At 44.1% G+C, this 21841-nt stretch overlaps 1 protein-coding gene across 1 annotated transcript in view; it reads left to right on the forward strand.

Annotated features, from left to right (window-relative positions):
• Positions 1-21841, forward strand: part of MYO3B (myosin IIIB) — a 3387754-nt gene that overhangs the window by 2532880 nt on the left and 833033 nt on the right. Inside the window, exon 25 of the mRNA XM_069616181.1 lies at positions 16994-17199. Within this exon, the coding sequence (XP_069472282.1) occupies positions 16994-17199 (206 nt within the window). The remainder of the gene's footprint in view (positions 1-16993; positions 17200-21841) is intronic.

The raw sequence follows: 21841 nt of genomic DNA on the forward strand, positions 1-21841 counted from the left end.
ACCTCTCTGATGAGGAATTTTGCTGCATTCTTGGCATCAGGGTGCGAGTATGGACCAGCTTCGATCCATCGGGAGAAAGGGCATATGATATCTATCATGTAGCAATACCCTCGGCATGCTTGCATCTATATAATCCACATTGAGATGTTGTAATGGCCCATTAGGGTGCAGTATTGCTCCTTGCACTACACACAACATGTAGCCTGCATTATACATCTGGCAAATCACACAAGAACTCGTGAAAACGGCAACAAGTTCTGCTAAATTTGAACAGAACCAATCTTCCCAAATGTGTGCAGCAAGGGTATCTTTACTCATATGGGTGGGATAGTGCAGCTGTGTAAGTGTAATCTGCAGCAATGCCGTAGGAATCATTGGATTCCCTGTGCTCTCTTGTCTCCAGAATGCATCCATAGGGGATATAGTGCACCGTCTCATTACCCACAATTCTTTCTCCTCTATTTGGGCTCACCCTTCGAACTCTATTATCTGGGTAACGGGCAATGAATGATATCCTTCCTTCAATATAAAATTGCACACATGCCTTCACGTGTTAGATGGGGTATCAAATACTGTTATTTCTATAAAATATGATGTGTGCTTTGCTTCTGTGTCTGAAGCTTTGTTATATGGGAAATCGCATCCTCCCCACTTGTGTGTGCCTGCCACTTCATGACTGCTATGGCTGATGAGAGTTCTAGTGCCAATAGGGGCGCATGCTGTACTGGTGTGCTGTCAGCACATTGGTAGCCCGTCCTCTCCCAATGTGACAGTCCTGAATGTACTGTTGAAATCACACATTACAGAGTGATCGCCTCCTCCTCATGCAGTTCTAATGCCATGATGAGAGCCACTAGTTCTGCTGCTTGGGCTGAAAAATGTGAAGACAATCTCGCGCTTGCTACTACTTCGACCGACCCATCAGATTTTATTTTCACCACTGCTGTCCCAGTGTGTTTTTCTCCTGTCATCCGATCTATGCTTGACTATCCGTCAATAAAAAGCACTTCCCTTTCCTTGAGGGGGTTCTCTCCTACCCTAGGGATGTCATCATAAGATGTCGTATATGTTGCACAGTCTCCCACTTCTACTGGTTCTGCTATAAATGTCGCAGGATTCCCAATTATTCACCTTAGTAGCTTTATCACTGGATCAAAGATAATCACCTCGTATCCTGATGCTCTCTGCATGGTCAATGTGCTCTTGGGGTTTTCGAGAATAGTGAAAAGAGCATGCTCCACATATAGCATGGTACTGCACCCTATTGTCATGCTTGCTGACTTATCTACTGCGAATGCAGGAGCAGCCAGTGCTTGTTCACAAGGATAATGTGCTATCATCACTGAGTCTACTTTCCCACTGTAATAAGCTATTGGTTTATGCCCTAAAGTCATTTTCTGTGTGAGCACTGCAGTCATCACCATTGTAGTGTGAAAACAAGTAAAACTCCTCGTGATAATCTAGAATCCTTAACACTGGGGCTGTACATATTGCCCCTTTTAGGTCCTCAAATGCCTCAGTCATCTCTTGTGCCCATGCCATGTTACCGTCCCCGGTCTGAGTGTCTTGGAACCCGCTTAAAAGGGGTCTGGTGTATGTGCTGCAGTCAAACACCCAAACCCCGCAATAATTACAGAGGCCTAAGAATTGCTGCATTTCTCTTACAGTCCATGGCGGTTGTGTTCTGAGGATCGCCTCTGCTCTTTCTGGGGTTACCATTCTGCCTTCTTGGAATATCATCTGTCCGACGTACAAGACTTCACTCTGACAATATTGCAATGTCGCCTTATCTACTTTGTAACCCTTTTCTGCTAGCACAGTCACCAGTTGTAGAGAGTCCTCCCTACACTGCTCCTCAGTTTTGCCACAGATCAAGATGTCATCTACATACTGAATAATCATGCTGTCCATCTGTATGTTCCCTAGGTCCATTTAAAGTACCCTGTTGAATATGGAGGGTGATTCACAGTACCCCTGAGGAATTCTCATGTGTTTCCACTCAGTGTTTCTATATAAAAAGGATGTCAAGTCTTGTGACTCTTCATGAAGTGGGAGAGAGAAGAAGGCATTCTTGTATCCACAGGGATGCCACCCGACTGGTCCTGGGTGCTTCTGGTGCTGGTTCACCTTCCCCGGGGACTCGCGTAACCGTGGGCTTATCCTGGAAGATAGGAATTCGGTTTTAGCTACAATCACCTCCTCTGGGGCCCACCTCCCAAATGTGCCCTTTGCGACCCCCTCGGAGCCTCTCTCATCTTGTATTTCATTAAGGTGCACTCTCCATCCTGCCGTTGTGTGCAGGGGCGCGTCGCGGTGGGCACTTTACACCGAGTTGCTTCACTGGCGTGGGCCCGGGAGTCCAGGCCGGCTTTGACTCCCTTCTTGAAGTAAGTCTTGAGTCTTTGAAGAATGAGTGTCCGCAATTGTTATTGCCCTGTTCACCTTCTCCTTCTCTCGTTGATGCAGAAGGGTGATGGCGATATCGAGCTGATGGCGAGGGCGGTGCTCGAGAAGGTAAGAGAATGCGCAAAGCGCGGCGCTATGAGCGTCTTTGAATAAGGCTAACCTGTGCTGTCCTTCCTTACAGGTCACCAAGAAGTCCTGGAAGGTATGCGGCCAGATGAAAGCGGAACATAGGATGGAGAATGCCCCGGCAGCAGTCGAACTTCCAGGAGGGCTGCGGTAAGTAGCGAAGTCTGGAGATGATGATGTTGGAAGATGAATGCTCACTAATTATTTCCCTTCTGGTCTCTCCTTTCTACAATGTTGCTCACTAATTATTTTCCTTCTGGTCTCTCCTTTCTACGATGTTGCTTGCTACGGTGTTCTGAGGATCGCCTCTGCTCTTTCTGGGGTTACCATTCTGCCTTCTTGGAATATCATCTGTCCGACGTACAAGACTTCACTCTGACAATATTGACCAGGTCTAGTGAAGATTCTGTAGAGAGTGAGATGCTGGATGAAGAACAGGTAAGGAAGAATAACGATGTTCTTCTTCCAGACTATGCAGACCGAGGAGGCTGCGAGCTGGTCGTGGTGAACGTCACGCTGCAAGTGCAGAACAACACGAAGCGCGTGCCTCAGCTTGGGCGTGGCTTAAATAGCCAGCAGGTATCCCAGGTGCCTCCAGGGCGGACCACTCTTATGCAATCTATGCAATCTCTCCTTGGGGCGCTCAAGGAGAGATTGCATAGGGTCCTACTTTATCCTTCCTGGTGTTTTGCTCTCCACCCCATGATGTCTCTTGTTCAGGACTTATTTCCCTACATAGGCAGCATGATCTTGTCCCTGCATTATCGTCACTTGACCCTATGTCCTCATCCTATCCCATGGTTCCCCACTATCATCACTGTCCCCTTCTCCTTCATCTTCAAAGTTAAGTCTCCTTAACATGTGTTTTCCCTGTCATCTCCCCGTTACTCTATAGAGCTGTTGGCCCCCTCAATTGAGACCCTGCTAAACTTCTGCTTAGCTTTGGGGAAAAGGCGTTATCCCTCCTGCTCCTATACAGTATTCCTATTCTTATCTGTATCCCCTCTTCTTTGTAGACAATTAACTGCGTAGGTCCCATCATAATGTTCGCTACCTCATTGAGGTGTCTTTCTCTGCTTCTCTCTGGTTCCCAATCTGTCTTCTGCCAACGCTCCTTCACCATCCTTTCGACTTCTAACCTTCTTTTCTCCCTTTTCACATGCAATTGTCTTTTTCTTCTTCTGCCGTTCCCTTTACTTCTTTCTCTAAATCTTTCTGTCTCTTTCTTTCTCTATCCTTCCTTTCCTTCTCTTCTGCTTTATTCTTTTCCCTTCTCAGTCGCTCTTGTTCCTCTCTCTCTCTTCCTTCTCTCTTCTTTCCACTTCCTCCCTTCTGCTTTTCTGAGCTTCCTCATCTACACTTGCATGCACGCTTGTGTTCTCCCTGTCTAATTTGAGCAATATCTGTCCACCTACCAATTCATTTTATGACACCACTCCTTCGACATCCCACTGTTTCCAGATGCCCCTCTATCAACCTTCATCAATTTCGCTAACAGCTTGCGCTCATCGCTTATAGCGTCTGTTCTCTTGCTCGCTTGCTTCATGCTGCTAAGCGTGTCCTCACTGCTATACGCGTGTGGTGCATAAACGGGGTTGGTGTACCCTGCCACTGCTTCTAGTTCCTTCAAGGGGTAAAATTCTTGTCTTTCTGTTGTGGGGTCTATGGTTTGAGGAGGAGCCGTGGCTGTTTTGCCCGCTGTGTCACGTAGGCTCAGCATCCACTCTTTCTGGGGTGGGTCCAGCTCCCTCTACTTAAACATTTTCCGAAGCTCCAATATGGCTAATCGCTTATTAAATGTTTTCTCTTTATACGCGGCATGTAAATACGTGGTCATATGTTGCAGCACACATTTGGCAAGACTGCCTTCCAGGGACCATGGCTTGGTCATTTTGCCCTCTGTATCGCAAGTCTATTCCGCGCTATACTTGCGTATTTTGTCTTGATTTTTGTTGTTGTTTTTCTTTTGTTTTTTAAAATTTATTTAAAGTGCCTTTTGATTGCCTAGCAAACATTTTCACACTAGCATATAAAAAAACATGTTAAAAATGTAATAACATACATATTAAAACTTCCCTTAAGAATTCACTTTTTAGACATTAGCATCATAAAATACAGGATACAAAATCAGTGTTATATTCAGTCTTCATTTGTTATAACTTTCTCGCATACTACTTCCCAAACATGCATTGCCGCCATTGACAGCACTGATGCGTCAGCTCCAAAATAAGTCAGAGGCAGGGTTTTGATATTTATCATAAGCACGTCCATAAGTGCTTTCCAGCGTTTCACATTGGGTTAGCATGTGTCTAGCTGATTCAATCGCTTTTCCACAGAGTCTACACAACCTATTTTGATGGGGAATGACTCTCCATGCCCCAGTATTTTCAAGCACCATTATTGTCTGTAGCCTGACTGAGAGGATAAAACTAATCAGAGCTGGGTAAAGCCTTTTTATTAAATAAGGCTTGGGGCTACCTATTACAAAGATTGTCTAGTATATTTGCGGAACTTTTTCAGGGATTTAAGATGTGTCTGTATCGTGGGCCCTTGCTTTTACAGGAATCTTTGCTAGATTAAATCCCAGCCATGTTTCAGGAATTGGGGTAACACCAATATCAACCAGGTAGTTTGTAACTCTAGTATCCAAATGATTGAACAATTTACTCGACTCATATCTACAAGCGTGTTGCAGTGTGAGCGAGAGTAGGCTATGCGGGCCTGCCAATGCATATTTTATCTTTGCCCATAAGTTACAGGATGCTACAAACCATAACATACCCAGAGAGGGAAGCCCCAATTCCAATCAAATTGCCTGTACCGGCGTACCTGTGGGTAGATTGAATATGGAGCGTAGAATCTTTCCCACCAATTTGCCCACTGCTTCTACCCACTTCCATGGAAATACTTCCAAGGCATACAAAATCGTAGGCATGATTGATACCTTGTATGCTAGGATCTCCCCCCTTGGGAGGCGATCATCTTTGTTAGTACCAGCCATTTCTTCCAGGCTTTTTGGTTTACCTCCTCTAGATTATCAGCTGCAGAGAACTTTGTCCTGGTAATTCCTAAATATCGGTAGCTAGTAGTGGTTTCTGTCTTCTCTCCGCCTAACCACCAGTAACTAGACTTACTAACTATTCCACCTTTCCCAAACACCATCATTTTTGTTTTATTGATATTGGGTTTCAAAGCTAGCTCGGCAGCAAAGGCCGCAAGGGCATGGAGCAAACATTGTAGTCCGATTTTAGTTCTATCAAGGACTACAACATCATCAGCAAAGGATATGTAAACCAAGCCTTTCTTCCCATATTGAGGCAGAGAGATCTCTTTTGGCAAGTAGTGATGGATAGATATTGAAAAACAGGGGTGCTAAAGAACACCCTTGTTTCAGTCCCTTGGGATGGACTTTGATAGAACCCCGTCCTGTGATAGTCGATTTTTAACCACTCTGTCTCCATATAGCGCTTTGATAAAGTACAGCAAGGAGAGATCTATGTGCCAGTCTTCTAACATTACCCATAGTTTCCGTCTGTCAGCGCTATCAAAAGCGGACGAGAAGTCCACATAACAGGCAAATAAAGCCATGCCCAGCTTAAGTTGTGTATCAGAAATTAACGTCAAAAGTGTCCAGATTGGGTGTGTTGTCGAACACCCCTTTTTGAACCCCGTTTGATGGTATGTGAGTAGATCCTTTTGGGCTACCCAATCGGAAAGCAATTCTAGCAAAATGCTGGCAAATACTTTCCCACTACAGCCCGGCATAGTCAGGTGTCTGTCGTTTTTCGGATTATCTTGGAGGTGCTTTTCAAAGACGGGAATTAAGATGGCATTCTTCCATGTCTCGGATATTACCCCCATTTGGCACACCTGTAAATGGATTTGTTTTAAAATAAATGCCCATAACTCGGGATCTGCCTTCAGAATCAAATTGGTGAGGCCATCCGGGCTGGTTGCACTAGAAGATTTTAATTGCTTAATTTTTGCCACGTAGTCAACCATTTTAAAATATTCGCCCACCATAGTATTTATCATCGGGCGAACTTCCTGATGCGTATTTTGCTGGCCCTGAAAAGACTTCTTGATGTACTCAACCCAACTTGATTCTGCTACTGTAGTAATTTCCCTTGGGCCATACCTTGAAAATTCCCCAACCAGTGCCAAAATGTTTTTGAATCGTTTGTTCTGATCAATTTATTCAGGTATTTCCAACCTTCGTCATTACTTGAGGCCAGATGGTTTCTCAACCATGATTTATAGATATTCCTTACAGAAGTAATCTTTTTCTTCAACTCCAAATCTGGCCACTCACAATTTGTTTTCACCTTCCTAATAATAGTACTTAATTCTCTCTTTTTTTTGCAATGGTTTGATCGAAACGGCGGCCAGATCGGTGAAAGTTATTTACAACCCCTTTTCTGGTCGTCGTTACGTCCGAAGTAACTTTACAGAGGATTTCGGACATGATTTCCTGCATCCGAGACCCATCACTGGCTACCACCTGCTTTCCAAGGAGAGCATTGAATTTATCCATCGTTCTGATTGACCAACGAAGGCAATTACCTCCTGAATTGACCTCAGGCTCTACTTTGAGGCAAATTCTTTGTACTAAATTAATGTTCTCAATATAGTAATTTGCATTGAATGATCACTAGCTTTATTGTCCTTTATGTCTAATATTGGAAGTGCAATCCCCACTTGTTTATTCACAAAGCTAAAATCTATCCTAGTAGCAAGTTTGCCGCTAGACCATGTGGGTATCTATATCCCATTGCCCGATTGAATTGGGAGGAGGTCAAATTCAGCCACTGCTCTCATCCAATCCTTTGCTCTGTGACGACCCCTTGCCCCACCATTCACATTCCCTCCCCATTTCCCTGTTGGTATTGGCAACAATCAACATTAAAGTCCCTGGCTACCACCACCACCCCTCCTGGGTGCTTGGCTCTCCATACTCTTAAGGTTCTTGTCATAATATCAATAATTTCCGACGTTAAAGCACCTCCAGGGACGTCCTATAGGGTCACCATCAGAGTTGGTAAGGAACTATCGATAGGGTTTGAAGATGCCAAGAAATGTGTGTGTGGCAGACCCGGGGTAAATTTCCACATATTAAAAATAACTTTAGCTCCCAAGCATAGGCCACCTTTTGGTCTGCCTATTACAAGAGGCTTTGCCAGGCGGAAAATTAAGGAATAACCTTTTAGTGCAAAAGAGTCACAGAGCCACATTTCCTGGCGACAGAAACATGTCTCTCAAAATCCTCATTGAGTCCACGATCTGCAAAAAAAACCCATGCCCTCCGGAATTCCAAGATAGAATTGGCATCCCCTTAGTGCATATTGTCTTCTCTGTCAATGAAGGCATGAGGGGATGTCTTCCCAGTAACCCAGTTGCCTCCTGGGATCTACATTCATGACAGTGTTCTCAGTGCTGGATCTCCGTTCCCCAAGAAGTGTTCCTTTGAGATCAGTAGCATTGTGGGACACATGGATGAATACTTGGGTCTCGAAGCCAAGCTGTTTTAAAGCCAGGACATTCTTGCATATCCTATCCACAACAATTGGTGGTATACAGGTCATCACCACCCAATTGTCCACGCTGTCAAATTTGGGCAGTTCTAATCTTGCAAAATATTTGGAGGTTATCAAATCCAGGTCTGGAATCATATGAAGTAGTTCTAAGAGCCACGTACTATTTAGAAATGGGTTACTTGTTGTCCCGTTTCTCTCGACCAGTTTAATATGGGTTAAGTCTGCACACCATGAAGGGTCCTTCATGTGGGGCTCCTTGATCATAGCCCTTGGTCTTAACTGATCTACCCATCCAGCCCATGTAGTGGATACTCCTGTCTCCCGGACCTCCTCAGGTGGGGTTTGGGCCACAATTGCCCATTGGGAATTTAGGACTGTTGGTGGCGATCCTACGCTTGACCCCAAAAGTACAGTTTTCCCCCCAGATTTGCTCAGTCGACTCAATGGGCTGCTGCAACTGCCATTGTATATCAGCCAATTACGGCCTTTGCTCGCCCCCTGTCCAGTCCCTTAATCCCTGGATTTCTTTGTTAGATGATGAGATCAGCAGTTTGGAGAGCCAACCATCCATCGGGCCTCTCAATAGGACTTATCTAGTCTCGCCCTCCGGAAACATGGTTGTGATTCTAGTTAGGGATTTCCCTTTAGATTGGCTTTTCTGTTTGCGGCTGGCTTCAGACTTGGCTTTCTTTTGAGGAGATTTTGGCTTATTTCTTTGCCTACTCACATTCTTTATACGTAGATACTTTCGGGACAGTGATTCAGGAGCATTCAGCAGAGATAATTCTGCACAAATAGCTTCAAATGCCCCACTTTCTGACTCTGCCAACACGTATGCCCTTTCTTGAGAGGAATATTTTTTCTGGGTGTGGATGTAATGGTCCTTGTGTGGTTAATGTTTTGGTTGACCAGCTCCTCATTAATAGGGGCCTTCAAATTTTTCAGGAGAAAGACTATCCTCCCATATCGTCATATCCTCCCTTGTAGGTTTTTGTTCACTTGCCATCCTGGCACATAAATCTTGGACTCGGCGACATCCAATGCTCTCAACTTATATACAGGGCAACTCTCCTCAGCATGATTTTCATTTCCCACCATTTCACCCTCTGGGCTATCCCCATCACCATCAGTTTCATCCGGTGCTGATTCGGAAGAAGTCATGAAATTGTTCAGGTCGGGATTGCAAGATAAGTTAGAGGATAGCAAGTTGTCAGGCTCTAAATCTCCTGGAATCATGGAATTCCTTCTGGCCACTTTGCACAGTTTGAAGAGTGATCTATTATTGTCTATGGAAATAATTGAACCTTGTTAAGCTGTACCAGGGAAGGTTTCCAAAGGGTCTGAGGCAACCACAGCAGCCTTATTCGGAATGAAAAAATACTTTATTTGTTGTTGTGAATTTGGAATTAGAATAGGAAAAATATTAACATCCTTTTTTTTCAGGGGGCTATATTAGCCCCTGATTTGTTTGTGCTCTGGCTCCTACCATGTTTTCCCCTTGTTTTCATAATTTGAATACTAGTTTGATTACAACCAGCCCTTGTTTTCCCCTTTTCCAATGTCAGATATTTAGGTAGGTAATCAGCCAGCAGTTGTTTTTTTTGGGGATTAGACACAGGGCTACTACCAAGCTCAAAGGTGTTATATCTGCAGACAACCATCAGGGTCCATCTAATTACATATATAAGAACGTATTGTCGGTAAGAATTAATAATCCCAAGGACCATAACCAGAAATGACACGCATCCAGGAAACCTTCCTCACTGTTTTGATTCGAGCAGCGGCTCAATCCACTTCAGCCGCGCGCATTACAATATTAATACGGAGCACTCCCCACGATATGTTCCACTGTGTTCGCAACACTACGTAACCCGGCTTTTATGCAAAGGCCGTAATTAGATACAGTTGAATGTGTCAGCTACCCAGAGTGCTACGCACTATACCTGGCTGTCAATGCTGGCAGACTTACTTGGCTTGTGCTTGGCCACACCACACCCAAACACATCCAAGCACTTCTGCCACACTTCTGCTACACTCTGCGTAGTACACACGTTTTTTGAAGTGGGCGGGAGTCTATTTCGTTAAAGGAGCCACGTTGCTTTTCCACCAGGACTCACACTGCAGTATGATAGTGCCAGTAGAATAACACCATATAATGGAAGTCTCAGACAGCCAGATAGGATATATTCCAGCCAGCAACCTTGCATCCAAACAGTTCTGCCACACTTCCGCCTTGTCTTGATATCTCATGAGGGACTTGCACAAATGCTGAAGGGGTGTGTCCCCATGGGGATTCATCACTTCTGACTATCGATACTTACTTGACCTCCAATCGAAATATTTTGACACAATTTAACACATTAACAGGTTACACATTTATCAAATGAAACCAGTCTTCAACCGGTTCTTTCGAAGCCCCAATAAGCCTCCACAAAGTCTCCAACAGCCTCTCTGGCTCACCACCATCGACAAGGGCGTGCTCTATGTACCACCCACACTATGTTCTCAGCCCTTAAAGGCCAATGTAGAATTCTTTCATGTGCTCATCGATCCTCGCCCAAAATAATACAATCTTCTATAACAACTCACTATCATTGTGCCATGCTAAAAACTATGTCCTCTTTTACTTTGACCTCCACTGTTGCCATGTCTAGGTCCCACTACACATCTTCACTTCTACCATAACTCTCTGTGTCCTATTTATGAACCCTATATGTGATGTCAAGGAATCTACAGGAAAGGCCTTGAAACATCAAAATGCACTCCCAAAAAGGTCTCACAATACTTCAAAACACGACAACACAAACAACATAAAATATTTACGGCCATATTCCTGCCTTAAACTAGGGATTTCCAACATATACGTGGCTCTTCTTCTATACTGAACACATAGGCCCTTTTAAGCGAGGTAGCGCTATTTGGGATGGATGGGGTTGCAGATCGTACTCTCGCACCAATAATCAGACCGACCCGGAAGTTGGCAAATCTGTAGCTGTTTAACTATCGAAAACAGGGAGCACAATGGACATCAACGGATGCCGCACAAGCATTCTCAATGTTTCATATGAAAGAACACACATTTATAGCAAAAACTCATCATACTTGATGTCATACTACGTGGCAAAATAAGAAAACCTATGGGGGTTTATGATCGGCTTAAAGGAAACATCTAAGTATACTTTCTTATGGGACACTGGACTGTGATTGACTCTCTAAGGTCAGCTGGACAGCTATGCCCATCCCTAGTGCAATTCATCTTCCATGTCATAAAAATACACAACACTTCATTGGCTTTCAAACTATAGGGCTCTTCACTACGCGGCCCTCTATAATTGGTTGGCCTGCTTGTACCCTTCTGGAATATTCCACTCACTAGCAGCATGCAAGTTGGTACCCGAAGTGCTGGAGGTTTGGACTTGACCATGCCTCCCCACCCAATTAGCCCATCATCCATCATCACTCCAGCTGTCTGCCATTCAATTAGTCCTTTGACCTCAGCCTTGCAAATGATCACTGTGCTTGAGAATAAAAGGGAGTGTGAGCATGGCCTTTTCTTCTGGTCTCGCTCTAGCTTGCCCAAAGTCTATTTTCATCTGACCATGTGACAGGAGGCTGTGTTTTGAGCTCCTTCTTGGCATTTAACACTATTAAATGAGTAAAACCTGGCATGTAAGTGTTTTTCCATTACACCTCGACAGGAGCTTGTCTCACTTCTCACATTCATTGTATCTTCTCGAATAGATAACCAGGTTCTTGGCGGCCCCAACTCTTGACACTGGGTCAGACCAGCCTTCTCGAATCTTCCTTCAGCATCAGTTGTTTTCTTGTACTGCGCCACACTTTCAGTCCTTCTATTCATGGGGTCCTAGTTTGCTAAAATGTGTTGTGGAACATCCAGATTCTATACACACATATATATATTGGCGGCACCGTCTGAAGTCTATTCACTTCGTATGCCAGCCTCATGATTACTTAGTCTACTTGCGTTTCAGCATCTGTACAATTGTAAAATGGCTTGCATTTTCTTCAGTGCTCTCCGCATGTGCATTCTTCATTTTGCTCATGAAATGTTGCTCAATTCTTTACTTCATCATCAGGATCTGTATGGTGCATATGCTCTCTTCATCGGCATCTCTTCTGGGAGCGTCATTTCTGCTTCATGTGACGTCACCAGTTTTCTCTTTCATTCATCTTCACACTGCTTCCGGAACTTCATTCAGAAGACCGTCATTTCTTTGCGGGTACATCCATGGATACCTTGTTTCAAGGAATCTTTGCGGTGTAGGTACCATTACTGGTGTTGCGCATGTCGCAATTTCTGCTTTCCAACATATAGGCGAAATGGGGGGAGGACTTCCGGTAGATTCACTTGGCTCCTTCGCTACACTACCGTCACATAGGATAACATCTCTGTGAGATAAACTAAGAAACTACCTTCTACACCTAGGGGAGCTACGCTACCACCTACACACAAGATTTCCACATGTACATCTTTCGGAACTAAGCTCTCTGCCTAAAAAGGGTAATCTTTTTGGTCTTTTCTTTATTTTTCATCCATAAACCAAGCTAAGCGCCTAGAGTACAGGGTCTATTTTCTCTTTTATTTGCTTCTCTTTCCTTCATAATAACACAAAACAATCAACAAACAACAATAAGAACAACAACTTTCCTATCCCAATATTTGCAGTATTTCTGAGTCAATACTTACACTCCGTTGATCTGCTGAAGTTCTAGGGCGCTGCCTTTCCCTCTAATCTGCCACTCTGCTGTCCGATCTGCTCGGCGTCACATGGGAGCGGGCAGGAATTTCTCCAAGGCTGCTCCTGACGACCCCTTCAATATCCCACGTTTGGTCTTTGCTTTGGGACGGTTTCCGCGAGTCACAGCGAAGCCCTTCGGGCATGTGGCGGGACAAGGTGGTCTTATAGGTGAGGGGTCTTAGCAACCATCCTCTCGCTACCACCTGTAAAAACGGTCAGGGGGCTTTTAACAGCCTCCCGATGTGTTGGCGAGAGGAACTGGGCCCTGGATATTCCCTGCACCAAGAACGGTAAACCCCGCCAAAGAGCAAAGTTCAACTGTCTTTATTACAAGTTCAAATGACAGGGATTGCATCATGGACAACATAACATTCTCCACACGCTCTGTGTCTAGGCGGTTGTCAGCTGGTTTTGTTTGTTACTGACATCACACCATGCAGTTACATCCCAAAAACCTAACGTGCCACGGGATAGGTTAGTAAGGTGAACTATGTACACTATTTTATAGGTGTTAGTGCACCTATTGGATAACTCTGTCTGGTGGCTCCTCCTGAGACCACCTACAAAAGTATCAAATACAAAGTTGCAGGATAGAGAAAAATGGTTGGCTGGAGACCTCCCTTCCCTCTGTGTCCTTGACTATCTGTGCATAGTGACTGCACTGGAAACCTGCTCTGTCAGCTTAAGGTGAATCAGTCTATTAACTTTCTCTGTTTCTCAATTCTTGTAGCTTCTCCCATTCACTCCAATGTACCTATTTCATCCATGTTTATTTGCATGGCCGTCACTGTTAGTTGCATTTAAGCTTCAGCAAACTGTCCATATGCATTCCTAGGCATCTTGCGGTTTTGTGCTCAGCAAAGAGGTATATTTGTGTGTTAGTCCTCTAACTATATGAGCCATAAGCATGTCCTTCACGTTTATCTGCAATAAACTAAAATGTCTGCATAGCTTTGTACATGGATGCATATATGCTTCATGTCTAACGCATCTATGTCATGAAGTCAGCCGCGGCGTCATCAAACCGATGTGGATGCAGTCAGTCGACTTGCTCTATAGATTGCAGTCTTGTCTCTTCTTTAATCTCATCAGGATATGGTCTGAATGGCTGTCTGAGTGAATAACGTCTATCCCACCTGCGATACATCCTCAATGAGGTGGAGGAGGGGGTCATAAGCGATGTACATCTCTCTTTTCTCAGTCGACAGGCTTTGAGCGGAATACGTGCGACGAGGGCGATGTTTAGGTCCCCTTCTTCATAATCAATTATCCATGGCATACATTATTGTTTATTGGACAGCAAGTCTTTGGTTATTGAACATTGATTTTGCAACATCTATTTGAGCTTTGTTTTTGTATTTTGCATATTTGCCTATTTGTATGTTTATGAAAGTATTAAAGAAAATGTCTCAAAACAAGGGATAATTTTAAACAGGCACCTTCAAATTCTATTTAAAATGATGATGTGATGTCCTAAACTGATGTAGCACTGACAAAATGCCACGCACGCAGGGTGGTGCATTTCGATGCTGTATAGTATTCTTTAAAGATGATTCCCTTAGCTGATGTTTCCAAGGGCCGTCAAAGTCTATAAGTCCAAAATAAAAATCTGTTTGTGTCTAAACCTATGCTTGTCCTCACTCTTTGGCAAAAAAATGTTGGGAAGTTTTTGAAAAGCAAAAAGTGGTGGTTCAACAAAAATAGGAAACCAGGATTGGTTTCAGGTGGTCTTCTCACCAAATGTAGGTTGATCAGCTTCAAAAGGATGAGTTCAATCAAAAGGGACTGTTCACAGGATCCTCTCCATAGTTCAAACACTGCCAATGAGCCTCATTACAGGTCCGGCGGTAACCATGCCGGTGCTGCCGGCGGGTTGCTGCCGGACCCGTAATAATTTACCAGCACCTGACCTCCCGGTGCCACCGGGAGATTCCAAGTCCGGCAGGCCCGAAAGTCAGGTGTCGGAAAATTGTTAGTCTCCATTCCCATAGAGTCCTATGAACAATATTTATTTTATTTTTTATTTTTTACATTTTTATAGCGCACAATACAGCCCAACGGCATTGCAGCGCTGTTCCTTTTGTCATGCTTAGTTACAAAATTAACATGGGGTACAATACAGTTAGCAGTGGCAACTACAATAAAATACAGTTGGCAGTGCTTTTGGCATAGCATATTCAAGCGGTTCAAAGTACATGGTAGCAGAACAGTACAAAAGGTTGGTGCAGTTTTTTAGAGAATCGCGTTTGGGCAGGATTTAGATGAAGAGCACAGTTTTTATGGCTTTACGGAAAACTAGGTGGGAGGTTTCTCCTCGTGGGCACAGTCTGCCTTCCATGGCCGCAGCACCTGGCAGGGTCAGACCTGTTGGGCACAGTGATGACGGCAGGCAGACTTGGAGTCTGCCGATCTGGAAACAAGAGTGCCAGTGAGCTTACCGGCACCCTTGTTTCCGGACTGGACAACTCCTAATGAGGCCCAATGTCTTTAATCCCTTCCACAAGCTTCAGTTCCTTCAGTAACACAAAATAATCAAGATTCCCCTTTGATAGGCTTCTTAGGGTTCCCTTCCCCAAGCTCAGGCCCCTCTTGAGCTAAAAAGAAAACATGAGTTCAGTTTGTAAAGATGGAACTTCTTCTTCATGAACAGTTCTTTGAAAGGGTTAGCATCAGAGGCTTTTGAAAACGGCAGGTTATTTGCTCCTCCTGAGCACTACCACTGAGTTTAAACCCCTCTCTTTTATTTCCTGCTCTTAACTTTCTTCTTCAGGGGCTTTCTGCACCCCTTCTTGTTCCCTTCTTTTGACCTTCTTTCTTGTGCCCACTGGCACCTTTCATTCCTTCTCCTGCACACTTGTACTTTCATTACCTTTCCGTGCCCACTGGTACCTTCCTCCTTCCTTTCCCATGCACACTTGCAATTTCTTTACCTTTTCCCTCTCTGCCGAGTCGCTTGCACGCTATTCCCTCATTTAGGATCGTTCGCACCCTCTTTAATATAATCCTTTTCCTTTACGTCCCTTCTGCGCTTTGCTTTCTGACTTTCTCTCAACCTTGTCACTTTTCTTTCAATCTGTTTCTTTACTAGTTTCCTTTTCTTTCCTCTTTTCTGCTCCATGCAGCTTTTCTGCCTTTCCTATGGCCTGCTACGCTTCAGTCAGTCGCTTGCTCCTGAGTCTCTCTCTTTCTCACTCTCACTTTATAAGACTCTCCCGGGCAACTTTACGTTGACAAACAGTCCCTCCTGGTTACACGGGCCAGAGGTCAGGGTCTCACCACCTGCCCCTCAGATACCCTTAGGGCTGGTACAGGTCCCAAGGGAACAAGTAAGGTGCCAACTGCCAACAGCAGCCAGCAAGCTGCTTCCCTCCGGTTCTCTGGAGACACGGCTCCCTAGCCATGCTGCAGCCCCTCAGAAACACCGGGCCAGTGTCTCGGCATGCCGTTCTCCCCAGAGCTGTCGATTCTGCTTCTCTCTTCTCCTTGGCTTCTCTGGTCCAAGTAATGTCCCCAGCTTGCTCATTCAGCTGTGCAGAACCACACCTTTTATAGTTGGATTAGCAGTCATGTGTGAGTGATAATTAGTGAAGGCCTGATTCTGCCTGACTCTATCAATGGGACAACTCAAATTCTTTCTACAGATGATTTCCCTAATACTCCCCATGTTATTCCTATTGGAAATCTTCACTACTCCTGGCTGCCTCTTCCTTGTCCCAGAATTTGTTGGAAATGGGGAGGAGGTGATGGTATGGGTTAGGAAATACCCTCTCAATGCTGAGGGAGAGGGTTTTGAGGTAAAATGAGAAAAAGAGGAATACCATGTCTCGCCCTTGGATGTTCTCCCAATCCCTCATGACCCTCCAATCAGGTGACCCCCCCCCATTGCTTATCCACCCCCAGGGTCGGGATCCAAAAGCGATGGCCCTTCCCTGGCCACATGACTAGAGGATCCCGGAGGAGTATTTGGGAGAACACCAACAGGTTTCTCACAGCTTTTAGGATTAAAAAGAATTTTGAAAAAAGTGTTTAATACTGGATATTTTAAAATGCCTCCCTCGGTCTTACCATCCATCTGAGGATTTTGATTTTAAATGGTTTGCCATATTCAGTGGAATGGATTACTTTAACATTAATAAAAGTGCAACTGTATTCTTCTTTTCCTCACAGTATTCGCTCATGGACCTGTTATCAAAAATGGTGGTAGGACAACCACACTTTGTTCGCTGCATCAAGCCCAATGATAAACGTGAAGCCATGAATTTTACCAAAGAGCGGGTACTGGTCCAGCTTCGGTACACTGGAATTCTGGAGACTGTCAGCATCCGCAGGCAAGGATACTCGCACCGCATCCTCTTCGAAGAATTCATGAAAAGGTTGGTCTATGTCAGATTGTTAGACCAAAATCAGATTAAATGACAGAGAGCTCATTATGAGTTTGCCGGTCCAGGAACTACGGTACCAGTAAGCATGACGGTACAGTAGTTCCCGGACCGGCAAACTACGAGTTGTGCTCGCGGGTGCCTTTCTGCCCGCCAGGTGTGACCTGGCGGGCAGAAAGGCACCAGTGAGCACAGCGTGTCCGATGCACCGGCACCGTTATAAACGGTGCCCGTGCATCCGACCTCCCCATTCCCATTCAGCCCTATGGGGCCGAATGGGAATGGGGAGCATCTTTTTTCCGGCGCCTGCAAATGGGCAATTACCAGATCTGGCAGGGCCGTAATGACCCGGCAATTGGGCATTTGCGGGCGCTGGAAAAAATTGCAGGTTTGGCAGCAGCCTGCCGGTTTTACCAGAAAGGCTACTGGCAAACTTGTAATGGGGACCAGTGTATGGTTATGTTGTGTTTTTTTGTTTTGTTTTCCAGAAGATCAAAGGTTAAAGAATTTAACACAAAAACGTTTATTAGAAAACATCTACCAGGAACACCTCGTATAATAATTACAATGTTTTGTTTGAATTGCATAATACAAACGAATTCCCTCTATGAGAGCCTATAGTCTTTCTCTCACTGCTTCTTTTTCTAGTGTCTTGCCCCAGAAACTATGTACCAAATATACATTTTGACTGGTAGCAATGTCCTTAGGCTTCACTGGTTCCAAAAAGAAGCCCACAACGTGCTCCTGTCAGAGCGAGAGGTGATGTGCAGTGGAGATTAGGAGATTGCTTTTACACTAACAGTGCAACACATACTTTCTTTTTCCTTACCCTAACAGTGAAGGTGCTTGGTCGTATCCCCACTTAACCTTCCCCACATTCAAATGATGTTATCCACATCACCATGAATCGATCCAAAGAGTAGTGTGCCAGTGATTGTTGACCTTCTTTGAGCGACGCCTGATATCCCTGACACAGCTGGCACTATTCTGAGCTTTGGTATAGAATCTTTAAAGCTGAAAAGTAGGTGCTCCTCTGGGACAATTGCATATCCACACCTTTCTGTACATTCATTGTGATGGTGCCATCACTTGACTAAGGGTTTTTTGGAGTCCAGAAACAGTTCTAGAGATACCACTTCTAGATTCCACTGTACATTTCAGTGGATGTTCTTACAATATGTTTACTTCCAAAACCCTGTATGTTGTTTGGTGTTCTACAAGCTTGATAGAGTCCATACCAAGGGCAGAAGCATTACATTAGCTTTCCCTTCTGCTAGGCCTCCTTTCAGCGTGGACTGGAGGGTTAATGCTGTTTGTTGAGATATATTTTTGAAGTTGCAAGCTGTCCTTAATTTAGCCTAAAGGAAGGAACTGGTTTGACCACGGGATATTCTTGACTGAGTTGTCCCGATTGGGCACGGGCGCTTAGCGTGCACTTCAGCTAAATCAAGCCCTGCTACTTGGCAAACATTCCACACCCTACTTTGAAGGTTTTGCCTGCTGGGGAAGGGACATACATTCATTGTGATGGTGCCATCACTTGACTAAGGGTTTTTGGAGTCCAGAAACAGTTCTAGAGATACCACTTCTAGATTCCACTGTACATTTCAGTGGATGTTCTTACAATATGTTTACTTCCAAAACCCTGTATGTTGTTTGGTGTTCTACAAGCTTGATAGAGTCCATACCAAGGGCAGAAGCATTACATTAGCTTTCCCTTCTGCTAGGCCTCCTTTCAGCGTGGACTGGAGGGTTAATGCTGTTTGTTGAGATATATTTTTGAAGTTGCAAGCTGTCCTTAATTTAGCCTAAAGGAAGGAACTGGTTTGACCACGGGATATTCTTGACTGAGCTGTCCCGATTGGGCACGGGCGCTTAGCGTGCACTTCAGCTAAATCAAGCCCTGCTACTTGGCAAACATTCCACACCCTACTTTGAAGGTTTTGCCTGCTGGGGAAGGGACATAAATAAGTGGTGGCTCTCTGTACTGGGCTGCACCCCTTTCTCCAGACTTCGTGGCTATCCTGAAACACTAACACCCTTCATATCTTTACAGAAGGTACCACCCCTTTACAAAGGTGCTACAAAGTGGCAACCTCATTTGGTCACCCAGAATAAGGAAAGTTCGCCCTCAGCACTGAGGGAATCTTCCTTCAGAACTGCTGCAGTCGCTGCCTCTCAACGTGGTTACTTGCGAAGATGATGAAAGCTGGTCATGTGATGTTTGGAGCAATATCAATATACTTATTTTTTATACAGATTACAGATTACAATATACAGAGTCATGGCCCTAATGTAGGTAGAGAGATTAATGGCAAACACTCTTTTCATAGGACGTGCAGAGTATGTATACAATCATATTAACTAGGAGGAGTGAGTGTGACACTGAACACAGGTAATACATCTCTGCACACATTCACCTCTGCCAGGGAGTGATCTTCACTAATTCTAGTTAGAACATTGTACTTGAACCCAGCAGTAGTTGCTCAGATATTCTGCACACATGCCCCGACCTCACGCTGATCCTCTTGATACATGGATGCAGAATGATTTGTAACCAACCTAGATATGCTTCAGTTATGTTTAGAAGCAGCATAACAATGCTATAGAATTATAATGGAATGATCATCTTCATTTGCGTAAGTAAGGGGGTTCTGGGAGTTTCTCTCTACCAGCCTATATCCCGGGATTGAGTCTCAACCAGAAACTTGAACTCACCATCGTTTCACAAGAGAGAAATGTCCACTAGATATCAGTCTTTGTCCTGCCGAAGAGCAGTCCAGCACCGAAATGCCAGTCAATTCTCTTCTGAACAAGAGTACCAACAGCAACCCCAGACACGTGTTTGGGGTCTGGTTGGGCCTCATCAGTGAGGTGGAGATGTGCCTCTCTAAGAAAAGTCAGCAAGGGTTCTGGAATACCTTAGTAACTTAGGGTGAAAACACAAAGCTACTTAATATGCATAACTAAGGGGGTTCTGGGAGTTTCTCTCCACCAGCCTGTATCCCTGGTTTGAGTCTAAATCAGAGTCTTTAGCTCACCATCCTTTCACAGAAGAGAAATGTCCACTACATATCAGTCTTTGTCCTGTCCAAGAGCAGTCCAGCACCGAAATGCCAGGCAATTCTATTCTGAACAAGAGTACCAACAGCAAACCCAGACACGTGTTTCGGCCAAAGGGCGCAAAAGATGCATTCAAGAAGAATGTTCTGCAAATAATGGTGACTATTTACATGTGGATCTACCGGTAAGATGGCCATGCCTGCAGCGTCATTGAACATGATGTCATCACGCTGGTCCTTTTCATCACTCCATAGCTGATCTGGCATTCACATGGATAATTACAACATATGATGTCTATGCCTTGTAGAACTTGCACAGTCATTTATGACTAATTGACTGTAACTAGTACATTTCAGATAACATTGAATATCAAAGTCTGCATACTGTACTGGGTAGTCTATGGAATCTTATCTGTAGTTAAGGCCACTGATTACATTCTCAGTATTTCATGACAGTCATATACAATTATAGCGTTGAGTATAGGTGACCTTAAGTTCATATGTCTACAAAGAGTACAACAATTGCAACGATAAATCATAGTTTTACAGTTGATGGCCATGACATTCAAAGTGGCTTTTTACACCTACGACAAGATGAGGGCTTTGACAATCTTTGAGTAAAACAGTTAAATGTCAATTTGCTCTGCAGGGATTATCTCAAAAGAGAGAGATAGGAGGTATCAAATATCAGACAGTGCTGATCATATTATTGATCATTTCTGTTTCCTGTAATTATCTCTCCACTTGCATTCATAGACATCCATATAGATCATAAAATATACAGCATGAGATATACTGTTATATATTCCTATAGCTTTGTGCCAGTGATCTATCATAAGATGAACAATCTTGCAACATTTCCTCAAAGACATTAATGTAGAAAAAAGTGTTCACAATTTCATATTCCTGTAGCTGACTGTCAGCAACCATTCAAGTAATAAGAAATGCAGAGTACATGTGATCCAGTGAAGCATAGATACAATTGTTATAATGACAACAGACATATGGTATGTTGTAATGGTGTACTCAAAGACCTCTTGCATTGGGAAAGACGGAATCAAGTCTGTCTATCCAGAATGCATTCCTCTGGTCGAGTTTCTTACTCATGCTCAGGTTTTTTGTTCCTATTACTTCTGATATCTGGAAGTGAATTTGTGCTATCTAGTGTCTCTGTTGTTCAAAATGCCTGGTTACCGCAGAGTTGGGATAATGTAATCTCGTATTGGAACTATGTTTGTTCCACCTTGTCTTGGCCTCGCAACAAGTTTGTCCCACATAGTAAAGTCCACAAGGATGTTTTATTGCGTATACCACATTGAGTGTTTCACAGGTTGCATATTGGTATAATATGATCTTTTCTCCTGTAATACAGTGTTGCCTTTAATTATGTTGTGGCAGTTGCAAGGGTTTAAACATGGAAAGGTCCCTGTATTCATTAGTTTAACTCTAGGAGTGCTATCAGGTCGAGTGTTAACAAGATCATCTTTCAAATGACTACTTCTTTGGTAAGGAAACACTGGTTTCTCAGTAAAAAAGATAACATAATTTGCTATCACAAGTGAGCACCATTTAAT

This window comes from Ambystoma mexicanum, chromosome 9 (genome assembly GCF_040938575.1).
Source record: "Ambystoma mexicanum isolate Mex_15411 chromosome 9, UKY_AmexF1_1, whole genome shotgun sequence".
In the NCBI taxonomy this organism is placed as follows: Eukaryota; Metazoa; Chordata; class Amphibia; order Caudata; family Ambystomatidae; genus Ambystoma; species Ambystoma mexicanum.